At 50.6% G+C, this 26018-nt stretch overlaps 1 protein-coding gene across 8 annotated transcripts in view; it reads left to right on the top strand.

The window, feature by feature from the left end:
* DYSF (dysferlin) overlaps nucleotides 1-26018 on the top strand; it is a 107756-nt gene that overhangs the window by 49246 nt on the left and 32492 nt on the right. For 5 of the 8 annotated variants that reach the window (XM_049795797.1, XM_049795774.1, XM_049795790.1 and 2 more), the window contains 9 exons: nucleotides 1183-1284; nucleotides 1817-1978; nucleotides 2170-2335; nucleotides 2674-2747; nucleotides 11241-11303; nucleotides 20256-20354; nucleotides 21073-21201; nucleotides 22424-22579; nucleotides 24366-24457. In XM_049795797.1, coding sequence (XP_049651754.1) covers nucleotides 1183-1284; nucleotides 1817-1978; nucleotides 2170-2335; nucleotides 2674-2747; nucleotides 11241-11303; nucleotides 20256-20354; nucleotides 21073-21201; nucleotides 22424-22579; nucleotides 24366-24457 — 1043 coding nt within the window. The remainder of the gene's footprint in view (nucleotides 1-1182; nucleotides 1285-1816; nucleotides 1979-2169; nucleotides 2336-2673; nucleotides 2748-11240; nucleotides 11304-20255; nucleotides 20355-21072; nucleotides 21202-22423; nucleotides 22580-24365; nucleotides 24458-26018) is intronic. The other 3 variants (XM_049795826.1, XM_049795816.1, XM_049795806.1) reach the window with 1 other exon arrangement.

Genomic DNA, 26018 nt, shown 5'->3' with positions numbered 1-26018 from the left:
ACTGCCTGCCCCAGATTTACCGTCTGCCCCATGTGGGAACTCAGACATCTGCCCCGAAATGGAGTTACCGAAAGTCTTCAGCTAACAAGCAGCTTGATTCAGCAGCCACCAGCAACTGCCAATGAAAATTAAAGCTTAGCGTCTAGTATATCTAACATGCCACCATGAAAAATCCCTTTGTAGAGCATTTATATACGTACATATATAAACCTGAACCAATCCTATAATTGAAATACATATACACACTTAATTTAATGCAATAATACTCCAGCCTGAAAAGAATGCCGGTCTCCTAAATTGGTTCCAACTGCCCTTGGTTGAGGGTTGCATTTTTAGAGGTTTTGCTTTCATTCCTGGCTTTTTAGTGACTCTGAACTCAAAGATGCAGGTCAAGGAGAACCCAAAATCTGGGAGGGCTCAGAGCCCGTCCTCTGTGAATGGCTGGGGAAGTCTGGCTCCCTGCTTTCCTCCTCTGAAGGCAAATTTTGAATCCCTCACCTGCTGTCCAGATTTGGTCTTATCCTGAAGAAAATCTCCTTCTGTGTACACCGTGCATAGACAGCTTTATCTGAGCCTTGTCCTGTAGCCGGCAGCTTGGCGGCTGCCAGTTATGGTTTATAGCTGAGCTGTTGTATGAACGACAGCCCTTTCCTGCATCCGGAGGCAATGCCAACCCTCTGTCCCACTGTGCTGCCCACTCTGAATTGCTGCTTTTCAGGAGTTGGTCACAGCATCTCACTCTGTCCAACTCAAGGAGCTGTATTTCACTAATTAACCCCCTGCTGCTGCTTCGTCCCCTCTCCTCATCCCTCTGCATAAGTGTCTCACTGTGGTCCTGGTGTGGGATAGATGTGGTTTCATCCCCTCCTCCCCTAAAGCAGGCTGAACCTTGATGGAGGGCAGATCCCTCTTAGTTCCCTTGGAAAAGTCTCAGGGATCGCTCTCAGCAGTAGATCTTTGATCTTTTCCAGGGTCAGATCAATGGGAGAGAAACAGTTTGCAAGTACATTCATCCCCCCAGCCCTCATGTGCCCCTGTCTAGCTGTCTTGGACTTCTGGGGGGAGATGAATTTTGCAGAGAAGGAGACTCTGGGGGACGCGGTGTGGGGAGGGGAGATGATGGGGTTGGTGTCCCATCGTGGCACGATCTGATGTGCCCTTTGCATCTCTGCTCCCTTGCAGTCCGCGGATGCTGACCTGCCGTACCCCCCGCCCCAGCGGGAGCCCAACATTTACATGGTGCCTCAAGGAATCAAACCGGTCCTGCAGCGCACGGCCATCGAGGTGAGTGATGGGGAGTGCACGACGCAGCTCTCCCCCTCACAGAGTAACACCCTGAATGTGTGTCCTTAACGGGGGGGATGAGACCCAGAAATGGGATCGAAGCCAGACTCTGTGGATACAGAGTCCCACCAGTGCTGGGAGCTGGTTCTGCTCATGGGTTATCTGTCAAAAAATGTTGTCTTGCTGGGAGAATGAGTCTCACCAAGCAGTCAAGTTCTAGGGCAGAGCACAGCCCTGGACCACACTTGCTTTTTAGAAGGACGGTCTGCATCACACCAGGGTGATATTTGCCCAGAACAGAGATGCTCCATTAATAGATAAGCAGTTGTGGATCTGGTGTATTGGTGCGCACAGAGAAACGCTTACTGTATGACCTGGCTTCTCCCAGCACCAGCTGTCCTACATGGTTGATTCATCTCTCCTTCATGGTGGGCCAACTTTCAGGTTTACCTCCATGGCTGAGAAGCTCAGTGAGAGACCTGGAGGCAGACCTTTGGCTCAGTCTTTGCTGTTTGTTACCCTCACCCTTCAGATCCTGGCCTGGGGGCTGAGGAACCTCAAGAGCTACCAACTGGCCAGCGTCACCTCGCCCAGCCTGCTGGTGGAGTGCGGAGGCCAGCTCGTGCAGTCCTGCGTCATCAAGAACGTCAAGAAGAACCCCAACTTTGACGTCTGTGTGCTCTTCATGGAAGTGGTGAGGACCTGGTCCCCATCCTGCAGTGATGGGGTCATAGAAAAGCTGGTTGGGAAGGACCTCCCATAAAAAAAAGCATCCTACGGTGAAGCTAATTCTGTCCTCCTCCACCTCGATTCTCTTTGGGGAGGTGCAGAGCTGCTTTCCTCCCCACTCTGCATAGTTACATGTTCCCTCCCCTGTCCCCACAGCGTTTACCCAAGGAGAGCCTGTACAGCCCCCCCATCATCGTCAAAATCATTGACAACAGGCCATTTGGCCGAAGGCCCGTGGTGGGCCAGTGCACCATCCGCTCGCTGGAGGACTTCTACTGTGACCCCTACCGAGAGGAGATGGATGGTCCCCAGGAGCACTCGGGTACGTGCTGCCACGAGGACCACGCTGGCTGCACACCTGAGCCTTTCTCCAGGAGGAGCTGGGGGTCACTCTATGTGTTGCTTTAAGCTCACCCCAGCTGTAAGGTCTGATACAAAATGGCCAGGAGGTGCCAAGGAGGAATTTAGCTCTGGGGTTGGTTGGTGAGATGGGATGTCCCTTGGCCAAGCTGTTCAACCTGCACGAGCATGAGCTTTGGCTGGTGTGAAGGCTCTGGGCAAGGTTGAGATCGCTCCTGGAAGTTGATCCCAAGGTGGCTCGGCTTTGGGGTTTCTAACTGCTGGATGTCCTGGTCATGCTTGTGCTTGCTCTGATTGCAGATGATGTGAGCCTCACGCCCAGGGATGACGTCCTAATTGACATCGATGACAAAGAGCCTCTTATTCCTGTCCAGGTATGGAAAAAATTGCAGCGGTTGGGAAGACACTGGTTTCTTACTTTGCATGATATGGGGGAACTTGTGTGGGTACAGGGCTGGGGTAGAGAGTGATGCAGATGTGAGGTCATGTCTGGTTGTAACCTTCCTTCTGCAGCTTTCACCTCTGTTTTCAGCCCCTCTCCTCCACCGTGCCATGACAAACTCATCCTTCTCCCTTGCGTTTAAGATGAGGCATCAGATTTGCTTTTCTGGAGAAGAGACAATAGATTCTCTCCATGCCAGGCTCTTCCCTTCAGCGTCTCTTCCTCAAATGTATGGTTTGGTTTGAGGCTGAAGAAGGTTTGCAGTCACCCCCTTAGGGCTCTGCTGTGTGGGATACTCTCTTGGAAATGGCCTTCACTGCCCCAAAGAGCTGACAGCCTTGAGGGGACTTGCCCCAGCACTGGAGAGGGAAAACTGATGCTGGCAGATGGGACAGCTTCCCCAAGGCCACACTGGAAGCAAAGGTTCCCTGAGGCTCAGCCGTCCTTACGACAACCACGTGGGCAGGTCTCCTTTCCCCAGTTTTGCTCTTTGTTTGCAGGATCCACTGCTGCTTCCAAACCCACTCGCTGCTTTTAGCGGCTCCAGTTACTCTGCAGAGGGTCACGGTGGGGTCTGTGATTGCAGACTACCCCGTGGTGGTGGGAACTGGACATGCTGTAGCAGGGAAGGAGGGACGTGTTGCTGCTGTTGCAGAAAGCAAGCTTCTCTGTGTCATGAGTTTGACGGGTCTCAGCTGTCCCTTGTAGATGGGTCAGGCTGGGCATGCCACTGGGGTTGCTGTTCCTCCTTCCTGAAGCACAGCTGGAAGGTGCCTGGGCACACTGGTGACACTGGCCCTGCTGGTGCTTCACCTTTCTATAGCCCTGGGGTTTCTTCGCCAGCAGATGTGTCCTCTTTGAGGCAGAGACCTGCCAGTGCTGACGTGTGCGTGTGTGATGCACAAATCTGTAGGTGTGCCTGATGGCTCAGGAGCAGCTGAAAGTGTTGTCAGAGGCATTTGGTGGAGCTTTTCATGGTCTCCTAGTCCCTTTGGTGTATTTAACATGTGCTGGCATTTCCTTCCTCCCTGTTTTAAAGGTTGTGGGCGCTGCATGGTACCTCAGGCTAGAAAAGCCTGAGCTTTCTGTAAGAGATCTGCCTCTCGGGTATGCCTCTTGCCTCGCCTTTCACTGCCCATAAAAGCAAGATGTATAAGTTGTGCGTCGATGCTTCTGCTCTTTATTCATCTCCTTGGTGGCACCTCAGTGTTTCTGTTCAAGAGGACGTTATGATCCACTGATCTGTGCCATCAGATATCTGCGGTTGGGTCCCAAGGTGGGCTCAGACTGGGGTCCCAGCATCAGGCTGTCCCTGGAGATTCAGAGCTGGAGCTGCACGTCTCTCCTTGCTGCATCCCTCGTGCTAGGTTGTCTGCTTTGGGTTTGTGCCTTTCAAGTCCTCCCGGCGGCTGAGCAGGCATTGCTTAAGCGGGAGCGCGAATTGCATGCTGCAGCCTCTGCCCAGTTCAAGGCTTTCAGGCTTTGGGCTAAGGAAAAATCAAGATTTTGGCCAGTGCTCGGCAAAAGCTGTGGGTGTGGGACTCCAGCCTGTTGCGGTCTTGACTGCAGCTGGCCCTGCTCATGCCTACCTATCCCAAGCACTGATGAGATCCAGGTTGGTGCTCTCAGGCGAGGTCACCCCACAGTCCTTGCAGCGAGGAACATCAAACGAGTTGGCTTTTTGGGTTCCCCACCACGTTCATATGCTCAGCTCCCTGGCATGCTGGCATCTTGTCCTCAGATGCTTCAGCATCAATTAGGAACTGGACAGTGGAGTTTGAAAACATTGGCCCAAGTGAACAAGTGTCATTGAAAGGAAAAAGCAACTCCAGACAGAAAATACTACTGGCAACCTAATTGGCTTTCCATTCCCCTGCCATTTGCAGATTTGTCTTAATAATTTACAATTGTGCTTCATCTTGTATCAGTAAAGTAACTGGAGCATGTCTGTAAAAAAACACACCAAAAAGAGTCTTGGAACAGGAACCTTCACTTCTGCAAATAAAAAACCCCTTTTTCTAGCCTAGCGCAGAAAGCACTTGGGAGAAAATTGAGGGGCTCAGGGAATAACGTGTGTAGGAGGATTGGGGTGCAGGTCATGCCTTTACATCTGATTAGCTGCATGATGCTGGGCAAGCGATGTCCCTTTGCTGCGCCGAGGAAGCCGGTGGCACTCGGTGCCTCCCCCAATGCTGCAAGACCCTCTGCAGAGAGAGCTGTGGGTGGGGTGGATCCCCAGAAAAGGGTCAAAGCACCCCAGGATGGGTTTGCTGCTCCCACGGTGGTAGGCACAGACAGAGATTGTGTGAAGGATGGGAAGGTGCTGCTTGGGGGGCAGAGGCCAGGTGGAGTTTGCTTTAGCCACGGGCTAAGACCCCCGACAGAGGGGTTTTCTGGCCCCCTCCTGACCCACAGCCACAGATGGGGCAGCAATGCAATGTGTGGACTGGTTTTGCTTCTGCAGCTCCGGCAAGCTGTGAAGGCAAATTTCTTATTTTTTAATAGAAAAATCTACCCAACTTTCAGTTTGGTTTGACTAAATTTTCCCCCCCCCCATATTCTGAAATCTACAGTTTAAACTCTCCCCCTTTCTTTCTTTTTTGGTCAGTTTTCAGTAAAAGTGGTGATGTGTAGCAAAATAACAACCTGCAGCGCTTCCGATGCGCAATACTGCTCTTCGAGAGCATCAGAATGACCCTCTCCACACTGGTCCTCCGCTGCCTTATTCTGATGGCAAAACCATTTGTTAAATGCAACTGATTTTATGAAACGTTTCCTCTCCTCTGACCTTCATCTGCCAGCGCCATTTCCCACCCCTGATTTTTCTGTGCCTTTGCCTTCAGTGGGGTCCAGACCCGCAGTCGCTCCTGCTCCATCTCCTGTGACTTTGGTCGAGGTAACAAAAGGGAAATGCAATTCCCTCTGGGAACCCAGGGTTTTGACCCAAATTTGCTTTCTCACTGGGAGCCAGGACGGCTGGGGCTTGCGCTCAGCGCCGGCCCTGGCTGCCGCGACGCAGGACGAGGCGGGCACTTTCAGCCCGGTCGCTAATTACCCTTTTACTCTACTTAATGGAAATTCCCTTGCTTTGTTTTGCCAGCGGTTTATTAACCCGGTGGCTGCTTTTTTGAGGGAGGGGAGGAAAGTTTCCTCCCATAAATATCCTTTACGAGAGCCGCAGGCGAAGGCTCTGCTGAGTACAGAGAGGGGACCGCGGCCACCGCGGGACCCCGGCTTGGGGCTGGCGTGGAGCTGGGGTCCTCTGTGAACTGGCGCTGAAGGTGCCTGGCCAAGGTTGCGCCGGACGTTCGAGCTCTACGGGGTTGGTGGGACTCCCAGTTTGCTCCGTCACCTCTGCCTTGGCTATATGGGCAGGGTGGGAGCAGCACCCTGGGGTGCGCCAAACCCGTGGCGCAGGCTGGGGGGGACTCCCTGCCTGCAGGAGATGCCCTGCCGTGCCCACTGTCACTTGAAATGCTTTGATCAGATTGCCACGGCTTTTTAATGAAAAGAGAATTTTATAGATTTTTTTTCTTTTCTTTAGGTAGTTTCTTCTCTTTATTTTCTAGCAAGGAAAAATCAAGAATGTTTTTTGTGTTAATTTTGCAGCAGTTCATTCACTGTCAGTGTTTCCCCCGAGACCCATTCACCGTTTCGCTGTTTTTCCCCATTTTTTTTGCACCTGGAGGTGAGGGCAAAGCAAGAAAGAGAAACCCAGGGCTCACACTCTTCTTACATTTGCGCTCCAAAAATGGCAGAATTTCAAATTTCTTTTGGCTTCCACCTTTTTTTATTGCAGTTAGTTTGGAAAAGAAAATGAAAAATTGTTCTTCAAAGCTCTTTTTTTTTTTTTTTCTCCATCTTTTGATGAGCATTAACCGTGAACATGCTTGTTGGTGGCATGGGGTGTGCAAGCCAGAGATCATAGGTGCTGTGTGGACACGTGTGCATCTGCATCTAAGTAACCAAATATGCAAACCCCCATCACCGCTGAGGTGGCGCTTTGGCCCCGTCCATCGCTGGGGGACCTCTTGGAGATGCTGACCCGGAGGCGAAGGCAGCTGGGCAGGGTATTTTGGGGTAGTTTGGGAGGCAGAGCAGGATTGTGGGGTGCAGGGACCTCTTGCAAGCGCAGCTCAGCACCGTGCTGGGTGTTGATCGTGTCTGCAGAGCCATCGAAGGTGGCAGAAGGTGACAGGAGAGGTGGGAGGAGAAGGGTAGCCAGCTTCTCCTCCGAGCCCGTCCCGAAACCTGCTCCTCATTAGCCTAATTTGGAGTGAGGCTGGAGGCTCTGTTATTGTGTGTACGCAGTGCCCTGGCACGGCGGAGCTGTTGAAATTGCAAACAAGAATTAATCCCCTCCTCAGATGTGGTGGTGCATCGCAGGGCAACCGTCGCTTCGTGAGCCGCACCCCGTCACCGCAGGCGCCGCAGGATCTGGCCCTGCTCCCCAAATCTCCTCCCACCCCGGCACAAACAGCTCCAGGCAGGAGAGGGGCGAGGGAGGGCTGCGCTGAGGGCCAAGGGCACCCGTTTCAGACTCAGGGCTGGGCTGGTGGGTCGCCCACGAGCAGGTTGTGATGGGAGGAAGGAAAGTAGCAGTCCCGGACCCTCCTCCAGCTCCCATCCTTTCCAAAGCTTTGCTCTGGATGCTCTTGTCCAAACACATGTTCTGCCCCTTTCCAGTTTTTAAAGTCGGTGCAATAGCTGAGTGCTCCTGCAGAAGCTGTAGGCGCTTCTGATGGCATGCCAGATCCAGAACTGTCTATCCGTCTTTTGAATTACACCCTACCACTCATCCTTCTTTGGAAATTTGTGTGCTTTCTATCCAAATTCATGGAAAAACGTTGTTTCCCTGGCTCTGAAGTTCTTCCCTGAGACTTTGGGGTGCTCCTTGACCTGATGGAGACCCACACACCATGGAGGGGTACATAGATCAGTGCTTCATCCTTGGTACATCTGGCTCTCCATCCACTACTTGCTTTGAAAATTAGAACCGCTGTTGTGTCCACAGCAGGTTCGGATCCATCACGGGGACCTTGTGTGCCCCCAGCAGCAGGGACACAACTCTGCTAAGAGCTAGAGCTCTGCGACCCGGAGGTGGCCATTGGTGGCCCTTGGTGGCCAGGCTCACATCTGGCAGGAGGCAATGAGGTTTCCTACCAACCTGGAGGCAAAAGAGGCATTTTTGGAAGGGGACAACTAGAAAATGGGGCCCCTGTCAGGGAACAGAGGGTTGTTGGCAGCCGGATCCTCAGTGTTTCTCTACCACTGTTTGCTTCTCGGTGGAGGTGAGGACCTGTCACCACCCTGGAGATGCTGCCGAGTGAGGAGAGCAGTTACTGGGTTTGGGGCTGCAGATGGGGGAAAGATGCATCTTCCTGCAGCGTCGGTCCCTCTCTTTGTGCTGCTGGAGATACGGGCACGGAGCATCCTGGTCTGAGTCCCAGTGGGGAGGAAGCTGTGGTCCCGGTTGGTGTTGGGGTGGAAAAGTTGGTGATGGCTGATCTCCTGTGAGCTCCCCGAGGCTTGCCCCATGGGCTGCCTGTTCAAAAGCCCTTCCTGAGAGTTGCCTGCAGGTGATCCCGCGTATCTTTTCCATCTTGTTACTTGCTCCCCCAGGCAGCTTTTGGCTGGGATGTGCAGAAGTAAATCTGTCTGTACGGAAACCCAGCCCGTCTCCCCATTCCTGTGTGCAGACCTCGTCATTAGGGGACTCAGGCTCGGTCCAACAATTAGCAAAACATCCAGGAAGGCATTTATGGGCAGTGGGTGCGGAGGACAGAGGTGAGCGACCTTCTGGCCTCTGAGGATGCCTGTGAGGAAGAGGAGGGCTGTGGCAATAAGCGAGGGAGAGGTGGGTAAAGGGGGGCACCTGTGGCCTCTCCAAAATGAGGTGCCTCAGCCTTAGGCTGCAAAGTGAGGTGAGCTCTTGCTCATGTTTGACTTTCCTTTAACCAAAATAAATGACACCACGTATTGCATGATGTAATTTTTATTTTTTAAATGTCCAGCAAAGGTCAGAATAATATTTCCCTAGCAATGTCCCCAGACCTGAAGGCAGGGCCTTCTTCCCCAAAAATAGTCGTGGGCAACAGGAGTAATGAGCTGGGTTTCCTGCGGTGCTCCTGAGGCTGGTACATATGGAGCAGCTCAGCTCTTCCTTCATCACGATGTTACCAAACCTGCTCAGATCAGCCTTTTGGGGACAAAAATTATGGATGGGGACACAGACAGACTTTTATACAGGTGTACACAGTGTTTGCTGCTCGGGGGCTGCTGCCCAGCAGTGGTGGATTGGCACAGAGGTCCCAGAGGAAGGAGTGAGACAGAGGTTTGCAGCTGGAGGGACCCGGCTCTGCAATAAATACTTTGTTCCCTGGGGCAGTTTAAAGCCTATTGAAAGCATCTACAAACTCGGATCAAACTTGGGGAACCATTTAAACAGGAGGTAAAAGGGGAAGAAGGGGGAGAGGGATGTGGCAAAGGCAAAACACTCTGCTGCAGCGGTTTCAAAGTGGAAGGCTTTGACATTTCTTTACTGAAAGAAACATTTCACAAACAAAACACCCTGCAATGAATTGAATTATTCGGTTTGACCCCAGATTAATTCTTCTCTGTTTGTTTGTTTGTCTTTCACTTTCACCCTTTGTTTGGGGAGTGGAGGAGGAGAGAGCTTGTTCATGAAAAGCCAAGCCAAAATTCCCACCGTCTCCCTCCCTAACCTCTAAATTTTGGCCCTGAATGCTGTTCCTCCCATGGCCACACTCTCCTGGTGGCAGGCAGGGGTCGGGGGGACTTGTGCTTGGGTGGTCTGACACCCCGCAGCCATCGGGGTCCCTCCACCCCGCTCGGCTCCCCGCTGGGGCCAGGTTTGGAGGGTGAAGGAGGAGTCCCAGTCTGCAGAGGCCATCTTACTCCTTCTCCCTGGGAAAGGGGATGGATCCTGGGCCAGGAGCCCCTGCCCAGGGCTGCAGTCTCCGTACCGCGTGCTCTTCCAGTGGTGACCTTGGAAGCAGGAGCCAGGATTGTTCCTGCCCGTGCGTGTGTGCATGGGTGTGTTTCATTGTGTGGCTCCAAAGCCCTTCTCCCTCCTTGCCAAGCCTGGCTGTGGTCCCTCTTCTGATGGATGACTGGAACAAAGGATCACTTTGTTGTCCTCATCTGAAATAGAGAAAACAAACAGACACAAACCCCCTCTGCTCTGAGGTTGTTGAGTGTGTTGTCCGTCTCATCCAAGTGGGGTGAGAAGTTCAGCCTGAGGTCTGTTTAGAACAAGTCTACGTGCACATGAACTGGACACATCATGGTTACTGAATGCGAAGAAAAGAAGCTTCTAAAATGCATAGGAAGGCAACTTTTCTGTAGCAAGGTCTCCTAGTCTAAGACCTTCTAGTTTGCTTCTCCGGGAGATGCACACAGAGTAGGGCTTTGCAAGGACCCACAGCCTCCCCTTGTTCTCCATGCTCTTTGCTGCGTCCTCATCCCCATGGGAAGCAGCTCAGGAAGGACAACCGTGAGGTCCACCTGCAGCCCCAGGGGATGAGCAGGTATTTGTTCCTTCTACTTGTTGATAAAACAGTCACAGAGGAGCTGTCTCTCACTCTTCTCCTATTGTTGCATGGGCGTCCTAATGGGAACTGAGACCAGGGGAATCTCTTCCCCATGAAGCAGCTGTAAATGCAGTGTTTTCACCTTGACCCAAGGTCTGATGCAGGTCTGGTTCAATGGGATCAAAAGCAGTGCATTCAGGGACCAGCCCGGGCTGGCGAGCAGCGGGAGTGCCGTCAGGCTTGGCCTGATGCTCAAACCCAGCTATTTTCTCGTGAGAACATCTAATTTTCCCCCTTCTCCATCTTGAAGGAAACACACCTTGCAAGAAAGAAGCAGAGCTGCTGCTTGCTGCCCAGGGCAGGGGGAGGTGATGGCAGCTTTTGGTTTGCCAAGGACAAACTGTGCTTGTGCTCGGTGTTTTGTTTGTACCAGATCTTGGTCCTGAGCTCTCCTAATCCCTTTCTGTTAAAAACAGCCTGGGTCGGATCCTTCCCTGGCTCCTGCGATGAACTTGGCTCACTGTGTTTGCAAGCCCTCAGTGTCTGCAGGAGGAGATGCTGTCCCGCACTGAGAAATATTAACAGCTTTTCTGTAATGTGGGGTTTTTGCGGCAGTTTCCCTTTAGTAGCCCATTTATTCTCTGCAACCATTCAAACACAGTCCCATTTGATGAACATCAGTGAAAACCCAAACCCTGCTCTCGTGCCAAGGATGCCTTGTGTGGGGAGACCTCAACCTTGTAACCCAGGGGAGGGGGAAGGTGGCACTGTTCGGGTTCATTCATTTTATTTCTCCTAAATTGTGCTTTTGCTGATATATGTTAAACATTGTTTCTCTAACCCCATTGATAACCAATCATTTTAATTTGTAGCTTGCAGAGGGTCTGACCAGCTCAGCATTAATTAACATACCAGCTTCTTGGGTCCAGCCTCATGTATGTATTGCTTAATTTCTAACTTACTTGCTTGATTAATGTTTTTTTTATGGATGATATGTGTGCATATATATATATATTTAAAAACTGCAAAAATTGAGGCATTTCCTTTTGTGAAAGATCCCTTTGCTGTCCCAGAAAAATGGCAATTTCACCTTGCTACAGGTGTGTGTGCATTTCGGCAATTGTTTTCCTTCATGCCAAAAAAAAATGAGGTCGGTTTTGGGAGGAGGGATGAGGAAGCTTCCTCCCTCTCGTCCTTGCGGAGCCGGCAGAATTACGTACGTGCTCAAGGTCAGATGTCTTCCCAACAGCCTCTGGCTTCTCTGTGTGTGCCAGCAGAGCCTGGTAGCTCAGTGGAGATGGTGTGTCCTGGGTGGCTGCAGTGGCGTGGTTGAGGACTTGGTGGGACTTCTGTGCTCCTCCGTGTTCTAGCTCGGGGACCGTGACAAGTCCTAGGCATCATGTTGGCGTAAGTTGAACTAAGAAGGTGTTGGCCTTCCATGAGGAGAAGGGTTTCACCCCAGGGAAGGTTTCATCTCATCAGCAGGACTTTGCACAGTCCTGGTTCTTGCAGGTATACAGCCTGGTGCCCTCAAAGCGTGGGGATGAGGGAGATGCTAGGCAGCACCTGAGCAGTGACAGATCCCTCCTTGCAAAGTGTCTCCTGCTCCCTTTTCATAAGAAATTCAGATGTTTGGGATGTTCCTGGGTTTGTAAGAAGGGCAGTGAAGTTGCTTTGCTTGGTCAGGGCTGACACTCCAGAGGAGCAGTTCTTCTCCATGCCCCAAATTCATCCCTGGCAGGGTCGTGACCCTGGGGGTCTTCACCCCTCTTAGGTCCCTCTTGATACCAGCCCATGAGTTACAGGACACGGGCTGTTCCTGCCAAAACCCGTGCACATTTCTCCTGCGTGTTTCAGGCCAGACTCTGTTGCGTTGCTTTCCCCTTCCTCGCTGCAATAGACAGTGACTCCTTCCCACGGCCGAAGCCGGAGCGCTGCCCGTGCGCTTCAGCCCTGGGGTGTAAAACACGGATGAGTCAGCCCAGACCTTTGGAAGAAGGTCAGCTCAAAGGTGTTATTTATACTGTGTCTTTGAGAGGAATAGCGTCCCTTTGAGGTCTGACCATGCAGGATGGAAGGAAAGATAAATTGGGCTTTCACTTGCTGAAAATAGAGTAAAAATCGAGCAAGCAGAGGACGTGAGTAAGAGACGAGTTGCAGCTTCATGGCAGCAGAAGCCCTGATGGGAACCTTTGTAGGTCTTGGCATACGGTTGGAGGCATGTTTAACGTCCAGCCTGTCTCTCTGTAATATATAGATATGTGCTTTGTTGGCCCTACGTGCATCTCTCCAGTACCCTGTTTATCCTCTGTACCCACATAATATTGTTCACTGATGCGGCTTCCTTTGTTGCACAGAGCAGACAGATGGGTAGCTGTGCTGGGATGCGGAGTATGGAAACAAAAGCTCCATAAATAGCCTCCCCTCTCTCTCTGTTCATCAGCATCTTTAATTTACGTGAATATGTTTTTGTTTTAGTTCAAATAAAATTTTGAAAAAAAAAAAAAAAAAGAAGAAAAAGAAAAAGAAAAAAGCTGCAAACCATTAATTTAAAATAAAAGCAACAGAATATTAGGCAGTAATAAACCCATTCTCCTGGCCTTCACCAGGACCCTACAAGAATGTGATTAAATATAATAAACCTCACGTCATGGAGAGCTGCTGACGCCTCCTGGGGGAAACCATCCTGTTTTGGAAAGCAGGTCACCGAGACGGCCCATGCACGTCTTCCTTCCCGTCTCCTTCTCCTTTATAGCTGGGGAGCTTCGCACGAAAGCAGGAGCTGTGGAATGAGGCATAGGGGCTGCAGCTGGTTAAATATTAGGAAAAAAGCTTTTACGGCCAAAAAAATCCAGCCCAGTGTTGGAGTGTGTGAGGGAGCTCCTGAACTTCGCTGGGTTCTGCCTCCGACCGTGGCGTTAATGACCTGGAGGAGGGGGAGCTTGATGGGAGATTGTGGGCTTGCCCCTCATGGAGAGCTGAGCCTGTAGATCAGTCTGCCCATCTCATCAGTGCAGTCCACAAGAAGTGGTTTGGTTTTTTTTTCCCTTCATCTCGAGCGTGTGGGTTTTCTGCCTCCCCAGCAGCATGGCCTCAGTGTGCTGAGAAAACCTTGAAAAAACCTCAGACCCAGAAACGGCTCTGGAAAAATGGGGTAGGCATTGCCGGGGGGGACCCAGCGAGCCACCAAGGAGGGCGATGGGCATCACCTCTGCTCCCTGTAGCAGCAATCCCCAACGCCTTCCCGGGGTAAAGGCTGGGGAGAAGTGATAGTGTGGCGGGGACGCCAGGTCAGGGCTGCCAGAGCTGATGCTTCAGGCTCTGCCTGGAGCCTGCACGGATCCAAGCACTTAATCTGCAATTGTTTATAACCTAGTTCGTAAACCCTTTCTAATCTGGCCTCTCTTCACACTCCTCTGGTGCTGCTGTTGCCAAAGTCCTCCTAGACAAAGTCAGGAGCTGGCCCTTCGTCCCTCTCTTGTCCCTCCTGAGAATCTTTGGCGCAAGCAAAACGAGGTGATTTTGCAACACCTATGTCTCGCAGACGCACCTCTCTGCTCGAGATCTGTCCCCTTCCCACCACACCGAAGTCCCGGCTCATTCTTCTGGAGTTCGCGTGATTCAATCACGTTCAAAGGGTGAAAGAGAGACTCATGACTTCTTAAAATGTCAAAATAAGCTCTTTCATGAGCCATTTCCCCCTCCCTGCTTGGGAGGAGCACTCTGCAATTATCCACAAGATCCCCTCCTTGTTGTCCTGTAAATCCCCTTTTCAAACTGTCAAACCATCCCCAGAGCCTCACCTGGGCTTGGCCAGTGTCCCCTCGAAGCTCTCCGAGGGTGGAGGTGCCATCGCCCTCCGTGTCTCTGCCACGATGCCTGCCAGAGCCGACCTGAGAGTGTTCAGAATGAGATCCCGGTGACCCTTGGGGTGTCAGTTTGGGAAAGCGCAGGGGACTGCAAGGAAAGAGGAGAGCCCGTAGACGTCACCAGCAGAAGGTGCAATACACCTCTTGCTAAGATCAAAGCCTGTGTTTAGTCAGCTGAACCATGGCTAAAGCTCATGTAGATGTAGTATAGATGCCACCACCAGAGCTGGTCACACCAGGATCCCTTTACAAACAAGGGACTGTAAAACTCTATGCTTTTGGCCCGGTTTTGATATCTGTCTTAAAAGCAATCTTTAAACGGAAACTGTTCAGGGCAGTTTCCCATCCTTCTCTCTTTCTGCAGAGCACAGCACAATGGGAGCCGAATCCCGAGCAGGGTCCCTGTGTGCCAGGGCAGTATTAGTGATAAATAAGAGTGTTATTGATTCATTGTTACGGGCCAGAGGAAAATACAGAAATGCTTCTAAAGAGTCACTTTAAAACGGCAACAGATACAGCTGGGAATTACCAGAAAGCTGCTTGTGCAAGCAAAGAATAAGGATGGTATATTTGGCGAGGATACGTGGCATTTTGCAAAGCACCTGTTTGCCACCAAGGGGCTTTGAGGGCCCTAATCCTCTTTGGCAGGGTGTCCTTGTCCATGTCTCCTCCACACTGCTCAGGACTCAGGATGGAAGGGGCAGGCAGGCTCCTTCTCCTGAGAAGTACAAATGAGCTTTTGGGTCCTGACGAGTGAAAACATGAGGTTAGTGTGAAAGCACCGACGTGGGTGGCAGGCGGTGGGAGTGGAGGGACCCAGGTTTGCAGGAGAGGTGTCCCTTTGCAGAGGACCCCCCATGGTTAATGCCCCAGCAGCTCCTGCATTCCCAGCTGTGAAAGGGTCTGGCAAGATCTCCTCTCCACCAGCCTTCTCTTGCTGGAGCAGTAGCAGGAGTCAGGCGGTTCGTGAGCATCTCCCAGAGAAGAGGAGCTCACGAGGAGCCCTCAGACACCTCTGAGCTATGAAACTGCAACGAGGAGCCTCCGTTCTCCCCTGAGAAGCACTCGAAGGTGCTTTCGACGCAGTTATTCTTACCATTATTTTGGCTTGCCATGCTTTGGTTGTAAGAAATACAAATAACCCATCAAATGACAAGTTAGCAAAGCTAACCCAAGCCAAAAACAAAAAGTCAAAATCTGTAAACTATTTGGAATAATTGGTTATTTGCTGTGTTTGCTAGTTCCAAATCAGAGCACATATTTTACGGCTTATCCTGTTACTGTTAGTTGGAAGAGCTCTTGGTGTTGGATATCTCTTGCTGAAAACGGTCGCCAACCCACTCTGCAGCCCCGTGTTGCCCCCCCGGCGCGTTCCTGCCGTCTTTTTTTCTGCCGGTGTTTCACGCACGCTCAGGGGACAGCCCACGGCACTGCCACGGGCGATGGGTGAAAGCCCTTCCAGACCAATCTGGATGCACGTCAAGCTGGCTTTCCACCAGCCAGGGTTGCAGGGGAAAGCATCCCCAAATATAAGCCGCAGGACAGAGGAAAAATGGTGGCAAGAAGGCGCGTGGGTGGCTGCCTTCAGGTGAACATGGCTAATTGTAGGCTGATTGAACAGGATGAAAAAAAAACCCCACTGCAAACAAACAGTTTTGTCCACTTCTGAGCAAAATTAACATTTTTGTGGAAAAAAAAACCCAAAACCCAAACCAAAACCAACCCCAGTGAAACAGTGCTAAATGGATAATTTCTCTTCATGAACATCTGACAGTTCACACCTTGAAGGGTTAAAGGAAGGATAAGCCGTGTCCTCTTGCAGCCTCTCTGCATGGATGCATGTGGTTTTCTCCTCCTCCCTCCAGCCCTGCTTTCTGCACGGTGCTGCTCAGAGCTGCGGCAGGTCCCTGAGATAGGTTGAAGGAAGCAGGCGAGAGGACCAGGTTAACCCCAAGGATAACCCAAAGACGAGTCCCTCTTGGGGAAGAGGTTGGAGTTCAAGGACCTGGGGGGTTTGTTAACACGAAAAAGGTTTCCTCTGGCTCCCAACGTCTGGTGGGTGCGAGGTCCCAAGCCCAGCTGGTGACACCTCCACCCCAGCGTCTCGGGCAGGGCATGGCCTCCTAGCAGGAAAAATCTGATTTTTTCCTGCCTCCCAGGCACTTCTGCAACTGCTCCTGGTCTGCATTTGTAGGTGACGGAGTTCCCCGTGGGCAGCAGAGGCTGACGTGCCTCCCCGGCGTGGGGTAGGTGGCACCTTGCTTGGGTGGTGGGTGGCTGGTGGCTTTGTCGCTGCCGTCTCCTTGCAGAACCGCCCCGAGGATGCCTCCTGCAGCAGCAGCGAGCCGTTTGGGTTCCTGCCTGGGCATGCCGACCTCTGGAGCGATGCTAGGCGGTGCAGCAAAGGGATTTAGGATGTGGTCAGAAAACCCCGAGGAGTGCAGCTGCGGTGTTTAAAGACATTTTTGTGTTCCCCAGCTGTTTGCCATGGTTCTCTCCGCTGGAGTTTTCTGTGCCCGCAGGAGGACAGGGCTGGGCTGGGTTAGTTTAGTCGGGTAATGAGCTGAGCTGACCAGGCTGCCTTTGCACTGGAGCAGATGAGGATGCTAATACCACCCGCTCCAAGGCTGAGATGCAGGGTAAGCGTGGTAACAAACAGCTGGGGAGCTGCCTCTATAAATGTCCAAGCTGTTTCTAGAGGGATCTTCTCATCCCAGCTGCAGAGCTTTCCCATAGCAGGAAATCTGCCTCCCAGATGTGAGGTGCGAGTACATTTGAGACTGAGGCAGTGGGTTAGCTTCTTTAGAGGCAGTATTTATTATTGCTATAATTATCTATATTCCCACAGGGAAGAGCGTGTAATCGCTAGGAGAGCAAGCATGAGTAGTAAGACTTTGGTTGTCTCATGCCTGCTCTGCTCTCCTGGCTTTGCTGTCTGGACGTTAACCTCTCCGTGCCTCAGTTTCCCCAACCTGTAAGGTGCCGATGATAAGGACTAAATTTCACCAGAAGCCAGTATGTCCGTTGCATGGCAACTTCTCAGGTTTCCCTACCTCCTTTTGCTCCAGACCAAAATGGCCATTTCAACATATTTTGTGAAAATTGGGTTACGCTGGACAAGCCCAGACTCCTGCTGTCCCCATCTGGGAACGCACCCGATGGGACAATCTCGCAGTTGCAGGAAACCCTGGGCGGTGGGGAGAAAATCGCTCTGGCTCAGCATCCCTGGCAAAACTGAGGTTAAAACTGGTGCATTCCCCCCTGGGTGAAACAAAATGAGCTTGAAAGCACCCCTAGAGCTGCCGGGACGACACAGGTCTGCATTTCGGGGTCCGGGGGAGGGGAGGATTTCAGTACCCTCAACAGCAATGTGCACAGCCCTGGGTGAAAGTCCTACGTGGAGATCAGGCACAGCTCAAACCTCCTTCCCTATTATCTGAAGGTGGTAAGTAAACGGCAGCTGCTGGCTCTGCTGAACCGAAGGCCTGATCCAGAATGCCCTTAAGGCTGCGTCTGAAGAGCCTCATTGACTTCAGAAGGATTTGCACACTCGATTGAAGTTAAGCATGTGTCTGAGTGCTTTTGCTGTGTCCAAGCCATAATCCCAGAAATGTTTCAAGTGGGAAGTTGCAGCCTGATGGTGAAATTCTGGTTTTAAAGGCATTTTTTTAAAAAAACTGAATTTCTTTATTTTTGGACACGCCATACTTTTGACCATACGGCATTCCTCTCTTCTGGGATGTGCCCCTGGAAGGGGTTCTCCCGCTGCCCCTTTCCTGGATGCTCACGGAGCTGCTGGAAACTGATGAAATGCTCCCATTCAGGCTCTTGCCTGGTGAAATGGTCCTGGACCCTCCTCCGCCGCTCCCGTGTTAAACGTTGACCTTCCCATTTTAGCAGAAAATGCCAAAGCTGGGCACCCGGGGGCTTGAAAGGTCGTGACTTTATGTCGGTGCGGAATAGGAAAGTGTTTGCAATCCTGACTCCAGCCTCACGGCATTTGGGATGCAGGTGCCAGCCCACATTACGGTGGTCCCTGCTCCATGGGAGCTGCGGTCGTGAGGGAAGAGGGAATGAATGGGGACGGGGAGACAGCAGATCCTCTGATAACCATGACAGCGGCTCACCGCGTCCGAGTGGGCTTCTCCCTAAGCCAAAATGTTAGCCGTCTGTCGCTTGATGTGAAATTTACCCACCAGTGATGCTCACCCGTGGGGGTGTGCCCCATTGCAGCCCCGTGGGGTCCGTGCAAAAGCGGGAGAGGGCATGCAGGACGCTTGAAGTCCCTCAGCCATCTGCGCCAAGGCTCAGGGCACAGACCCCGCCTCTGAGGACCCTCCTGTACCATGTCCAAGATAAAACACTGGAGATGATTTTGGCTATCACCTGGTCGCTAAATGAAATCCCTGAATTCAGTCACTTGTGCAGTGGAGCCATTGCTTTCCCTGGCTTTCCCATTTGCAGGCAAATGGATTAATCTCCTTTGCTATTAACATTCCAGCTGCTCCCCTTGCCTCCTCTTTTCCCCCCCCCCCCCCCCCCTTTTTTTGGAACATCAGTAGAAATCAGCAAAAATATCTAACCAAATTCTTTGTTTTGGGGCTGCAGAAGATACCATGGGTAAGTCGTCAGATTAGTTTAAGTGCTTTCTTTGTAACTCAGTACCTGTGGAATGTCGTAATAAAGCCATGATGGTCAGAGTGTAGCTTTTTAAACAATAAAACAGGGGAAGCGATGAAAGGCAAATTTTTTTATTTTTTTATTTTTTCAAAAAAAGGGAGGCAGCAGAGGCCTCGGAGTTAATTTATGTAATATTTCTATTAAAAACAATGTCTATTCAAGACATCAATTTAAAGCCTGCACCGTTGGCTTAAAATATAAATCCAATAAACCTCTATTATGATTCCTCCATTAGGTCAGTGTGATGGAATTTTGTGGACTTCTAAAATAAGACATCATTATTTTTCAGGAATGTTTCATGAATCACAGTCAAAGCCCCTTCATCTTTGCTTGTATAAATTTCAAAAATGGTGCTCTTATAAAATATATACATTTGCTGAAGCCGGCAGCCGGCTTTCTTCTTGGAACAGCATCCTTGGAGCTGAAATGCAGTTTGCATAGCAGATGAGGCAAATGCTCCTTAATGGTGTTGTGGCTGTGGGCCGTGATGTTGTGAGGCTGAGGTTGTGTGAGATTTGCCCGTTTCTTTGTATAATACCAATGAGAAGAGAGTTACGCTCTTCCTGAGAGAGGTGCAGCACCTGAGGACCATTTGGTTTTAGTGGAACTGTATGCATTTTATGCATTTATTTGTTTGCCCATGTGCTTTGTTTGGATGGGGAGGTTGGATGGTGCTGGGACACAAACCAGAAAGGCAATCCCCATCCCAGAAACCCCCAAACCTTCCAGGCAAAGCCTAAAGCAGGGGTTGAGTTTAAGAGCGGCCCTCACATCCTCCCCGAATTTCAGGCTGTCAGGACCATGTTAGCATGAGAGTTAATTAGTCTCATCCCCTGTGCGGTCCTGCGCCGAGGTTCTGAGAAGACCACCACCCAAATGGCCCAAATCTGCCCCTGGTCTAAAAAGTTTCTTCTTGTGAGCTCTGCCTCCTCCTCCCATGGAGAATCATCCTCTCTGCTGACAGGTCCACGTCCCTGGTGTTGCTGTGGCTGCAACAGCTGGATTTGGGCTGGAAGCATCCCCAAAGCCCCTTGCAACCAGGGAGTGAGGAGCCGCAGGTTGGGTTCACGATAGCTTCACAGCCTCTGCAGGACAGAGACCCACCAAGCCCCGGCTGTGCCCTGGCGTTGGTGTGCAGGGCAGAGGTTTCAGGACATGGTTTGGTGGGCATGGTGGTGTTGGGTTGACGGTTGGACTTGATGATCTTAAAGGTCTTTTCCAACCTAAACGATTCTATGATTCTATAAGTTCACCTCTAGCAGTTATGGGAGATGCTGCTGTTGTTGATCGCGGGGGTTTGCTCGTGGAGATGTGTAACTTTGGTATCCCTTGCCGCAGGAGGAAGAATTCATTGACTGGTGGAGCAAATTCTACGCTTCCACAGGAGAGAGGGAAAAATGTGGCTGCTATTTAGAGAAGGGCTTTGACACCCTGAAGGTAAGTGGCCTCGGCTGGTTCTGGCTCATTGGACCTGCACTTCCCATGATGTCTTTCCAGAGGCTTTGATGTTTTTGAGGGTTTAGGCTTTTTTTTTTTCTTCTGGGACAAAAAAAGAAAAAAAAAAAGATAATTTTCCTGTAAGAGCAAGTACTTTTGTTCTAAAAAATAACTGTTTTGAAAACTCAGTTTTCTTTATAAAATCCTTTCTGGTAACTTTCCACTTTGCAGCCTTCACAAAATCGTCACTTTTCTAAGTGGCAGAGGAGGTGGGGAACTGCCACCCTGAAAAGTGTTTGGGAACAACAAGGAATGCTAGAGATTGCTTAGGGAAGAGGGAGATTTAGGTACTCTGTTACAAGAACTGCTAAAATTAACACAGGAGCCCAAATAGAATAAAATGGGGCAGACCTGGCCTGGTCTTAAGGAAACCGTTCCCAGCAGGAAGGTCTCTTTGGCTGGTGAAAAACCTTCTGCAACACCTAGGCTTAGTCTGGGTCTTCTGTGACGTGCTGTTATTTATTGTAGGGTTGCTCAAGGTCTGTTCTTCATCACTGTCCTGGGGGGGCAACAAGGGTGACAGGTCCCAGGACTCTGTCCCAGGGGGTGGTATTTCCCCCAGACCGAGGAACTTGGGTCAAGTCTTGTCCCAGATCGGTGGGGACATGCTGCTGGTCCCCTTCTGCCCCCGCCTTGCCCCCCATCTCTCCCTCCCCAGGTCTACGAGACGGAGCTGGAGAACGTGGAGGACTTTGAGCATCTCTCTGACTTCTGCCACACCTTCAAGCTGTATCGTGGCCGGTCACAGGACTCGAATGATGACCCCTCGGTCGTGGGGGAGTTCAAGGTGTGATGGTCTCTCTTTCTACCTGTACCCGGGAACACGCGCTGCTGGGTGGAAGGTCTTGCTGCTGAGTGGGGTGACGCCAAATGACTGTTTTTGGGTAGGACTTCAGTGAGAAATAAGTTATAAAAGTAGACCACTGGTCCCAGTCTGAACAACCTGCCTGTGCAGGTCTGGCTGCTGTATTCCCAGCAGCGAGTGCTTTGCGTGCTTCAGACACGGGCTAGGCTGTGCCGTCATCCTCGAGCAAAAACCCATCTGAAACTGATGCTGGATTTAAGTGATGGAGCATCTTCTTCCTCTGGGGCAGTGGTGGGAGCATGGGTGAGCACTGGTGGTCTCACCACGCTGGTGCTCAGAGCTCTCCCTTTAGAGGTGTCTGCCCAGTGCAGAGAAGCGATGCATCCTTTGCTTTTTTTTAACCTTTAGGCTATTTGCAAGAGAAGAGGGATTAAAATTTTCTAGCTTTTTTTTTTTTTTTTTTAAAATCCCACTCTTACCCAGCACTCTCCTCCCCCAAACAATACCCAGAGACTGATTCTGCCACTTCACTGGGAGGAAATCAGCTCTCGTGTATAAAATAATCGTAAATGTTTGCATTTTCTCTCTCCTCCTCCCATCCCTCTCTCAGGAACCAGCTGCCTTGTTCAGGAATCCTCAAACTGTCCCTGAAAGTCTCAGCCTAAAACTTTTGGGGGGGCTAGTTGGCATTGGGAGCAAGACCCCTTCACACCTCTTTAAGAGCTTGAAGGCTCAAACAACAGTGAAGCAGAAGAGATAAAGGATGAACAGGCGAGAGGTGCTCTGTGCAGGGGTGTAGCGGAGTTTGCATCGATGTTCGAGCAAAGGGGTGAATGATACAGGGGCTCGCCAGCCTGCTCCTAACTCCCTCGCCCGTGAAGGGCCTGGCAGGACGTGGTCTGGTCTAGTAGACAGAGGAGGGTCAGGATCTGGGCTCTGTCCCCAGCATTGTAGTAGTTGTAGGTGCCCCAGCCCTGGAAACATTCCAGGTCAGGTTGGACGGGGCTCTGAGCAACCTGCTCAAGCTGAAGATGTCCCTGCCCATGGCAGGGGGTTGGACTAGGTGACCTTTAAAGGTCCCCCCAACCCAGACTATGCTGCGATGCTATTCAAGCATCCAGACTGTCGTTGCAAGCCTGCTCACACAAGACCCGTCCGCACACGTGGGTGTGCAAGCGCAGCTGAACGTGTCTGTCCTTCACAGGGTTCGTTCAAAATTTACCCTCTCCCCGATGACCCGCGAGTCCCAGTGCCACCTCGGCAGTTCCACCAGCTGCCGGCCAGAGGACCCCAGGAGTGTCTTGTCAGGGTCTACATCATCCGGGCCTTCGACCTCCAGCCCAAGGACACCAATGGAAAGGTATCCTGCTGGGGCAGGCTCTGGGGGACCTCAGTGTCGGCTCGTGGGTTGGGCTCTTCAACAGGTCAGCCGTAATTGAGGAAAATTTACATATCGGGCTTAAAATTTAGAAACAACAGTGACAGCAAAAAGGAGGAAATTTACCCCTTCTTTCTGCCTCCATTGCAACATCTGGGAATCCCAGGAGCCAACTCTTCTTCCATCCTGAGGGATTTTTCAGTAGGGCTAGTTAAAATAGCTAAATGAGTTGGGTTTTTTTTTTATACCTCGGTGCCAAAGGAAACAAAATTATGTCTTTCACATGACTGCTTTTTGCAAAGCTTTGCCAGCCTGAAAGAAAAATTCAGTCAAAAAGAAAATTGTGTTGGTTCAAAAAAAAAATGTTCATTTTGTTTCACTTTGCAAAAAAACTCAGGGAAAAAAATCCTTCTTAACTCTCTTTGTTCCATTGCAAAGCAGGGAAAAAGTATGGGAAATATTTTGACATGAACAAAACAAAACTGTTTTTTTAATCTGCCCTGTTTTTGAAAATGAACTTGGAATGAAGGTTTTCAATTTCTTAGAACCCCCCCATAAGAGACTCCTGTAGAAGAAAAAAGATGGAGAAGAAAAAATGCTTTTTTGACGCTGAAAACCAAAACCAATCCAAGCTTGACCCACAGTCTTTCCTTCTATGCTGTGATGTCTCCTGAAGCTCGTCCCAGTCAAGGGGAGACGAAAGGAGAGCCCTGGATGCCCAGTCCCAGCTCACACTGCAGACCTTCCCTGAGCACTGCTTTTCAATCCTTCGCTTCTTAATAAAATCTGCAGTTCAAGGAAAAGTGATGAGGAACTTGGCCTGGGTGTTTTTTCCAGGGTGCATAACTAGCCAATATCTTTCCCATTTTCTTTTGGTGGTTTTTTTTTCTGTTTGTTTGGTTTTTTGGGGGTTTGTTGTTTTTTTGGGTTTTTTTTTGTTTGGGTTTTTTTTTTTTTTCATGCAAGCTAAGATGGTGAGACCTCAGGTACTGGACTCAAGCTGGGTGAAATCTTTTAGGTGAAGTTGTTTTTTTTCTTTTTTTTTCTTCTTCCCCTGGTAAAAATGCTGACTTGTGTAAATTTAACCACTTTTCAAATTTATGCTGGTTTCCCAGAATAGTTTTAGTTGTGAGAAAGAAGCTTAAAAACTTGCTAAAAATGTAAAAATATCTGATATAATTTTTAGATGCACAATGAGGCTTTATGTTAAAATATGCTTCCTTTATTTTTTTTTTAAAGTTGTTGCACCATCTTGGAAATGAAAGGTTTTAAGCCATATTTTTTGAAACAAAATGTTTTTCCTTTGACATTTCAGTCCCCTGCATTTATAAATCCTTTTTTGAGTAGACCTCAAACTTAAAAAATGATGACCTCTATGGAACCCCAAAATATGTGACTCAGATGAGAACGAGAACATCCTGTGGACTTCAGAGCAAGCCCAGTCCATCGAAGAAGCCATACGTCATTTTTTTCATGCTCTTTTATTGCTTTTCCATCCCATTGGGCTCAGAAGGTCTTGGACTCTTGTCCCACACTGCTAACTGGTCCTTCGGTCATCCTCAAAAAGGAATTGCAGTGCAGGTAGCTCTTGCTGATGGTCACAGATTTGTAGTAGATGGTCAGACTGCCCTATACTTGAAAATAGGCATTAGTCAAGGGTAGTGGAAGATCCTGCTTGCTGGGACAGAGAGAGGCAGAGTTATTCCTTCGCCATCACTATTGCTGTGCTATGACTCTTTCTTGCATTTATTTTCATGCTCGTCTTTAGTGTGATCCCTATGTGAAGATTTCAGTGGGAAAGAAATCCATTAATGACCAAGAAAATTACCTTCCCTGTACTCTGGAGCCTGTCTTTGGAAAGTAAGTTTTGGTTCAGTCTGAACTCTGTGGGGTTTTTTAATGTCATATTGAGGGAATAGCGCCGGGCCAGCCAGAGCTTCCCATTCCAACCTACATTCCAGGTCAGGTTGGACGGGGCTCTGAGCAACCTGATCTAGTTGAAGATGTCCCTGCTCATTGCAGGGAGGTTGGCCTAGGCGACTGTTAGAGATCCCTTCCAACCCAAACCATCCTGTGGTTCCCTTGGCGTGCTCTCGGCTCATGTCTGACCTTGCTGAAGTGAGTCTGGCCTTGGCTCAACCACCGTCTTACCCACCATGGCTCGTGTTCATCTTCTCCCTGGGACTTTTGAGCTGTGGAGCACGGACTGGGTCTGCTCTGTCATCAGCAGAGACAACAGGAGGGTTGTTCAGACCTCAGATTCCCTTGGGGAGGCATCTGCCTCATCCCACTGAGGGTAGACAGAATCTGGCGAAACTGCTTCTCATGTAGGCACTTTGGTTAAATGTCTGAAGAAAGGACATGATGGATGGAGACCTGTTTGGTTAGGCTGTGGCATGGGGCACCTCAAAATCAGATGCTCTGAAAAAGAATTATCTATAAACGCGATATGGACTGCTTGAGTTGTTTGCCTCGCAGTAGGGCCGCAAACTTCTGATAAAAGGCAAACGATGATGTTGTTTCCAGAAAAGGCTATTTGTCAGAGCTGGAAATACCATAGGGACCAGGCAAAGCGGTGGGAGGCAAAGGAAAGCCTGGTGCTCAGCCTCCACGTGTCGATAGGACTTTGGTCTCCCAGAAGAGCTGGGATGAGATGTAGGGGGTTATGCTTCAGCACAAAGAGAGTTCAAGCTCTACTCCATATGACATCTAGCTGGTTTTCTTAGGCGTCTCTTGCCAGGTCAGGCTGTCAATGCCACAACACCTTCCCAACAGAGCAAGATGGAGAGGGAGATACGCCATCTGCAAGGATGGAGGAAAAGGGAGAGGGATGGCGAGGGTGATGCTGGTGAGACCTCGGAGACCACAGTGTGCATTAGACGAGCCCTTTACTCCTCCTCTGCCAAATGGAGACGGCAGCTCTGCCTTTCCTATGGCGAATGCAAAGCGGTTGCTCCCCATCTAGCACGAGGCAGCCCTGGTCTCCGGTGGGCTAGGACCTCCTGCCCCGTCACAGAGCCCACAGCCAGACCCCGGTGAGCTCTGCTAGGCTGAGCAAGTCCCGCTTTGCGAAGCCTGGCTCCCGGCCAGAGGCCGTCTAGACAGCGTGCTGCACCTCCCACCCGGTCTTTAAAGCAAGATGTAAAACCGAGGTCCTGGCTGCTGGCGGCTATTAAACCTCCCGTTTCACGAGCTTTTCCCTGGGCGGCTGGCTGCCGTCCAGCTTTAGCTAATTACTTTCTGCTGACCCCAGTTCCTCCTGCACTCTTAATTGGTGGCATAATCACTCACTTCCCCTCCTTAAAAGCTGCTGTGGGGTGGGTGCTGGCGGTGGGAATGGGCACCGGGTTTCTCCCCGGCATTGCCTGCCTTTCAGCAGCAGGTGGAGGGGTTCCTGGTAGCACTGGGTCAGACCGGGACC

Source organism: Accipiter gentilis, chromosome 3, assembly GCF_929443795.1.
Source record: "Accipiter gentilis chromosome 3, bAccGen1.1, whole genome shotgun sequence".
NCBI lineage: Eukaryota > Metazoa > Chordata > Aves > Accipitriformes > Accipitridae > Astur > Astur gentilis.
This window is presented reverse-complemented; position numbering and strand designations above follow the sequence as displayed.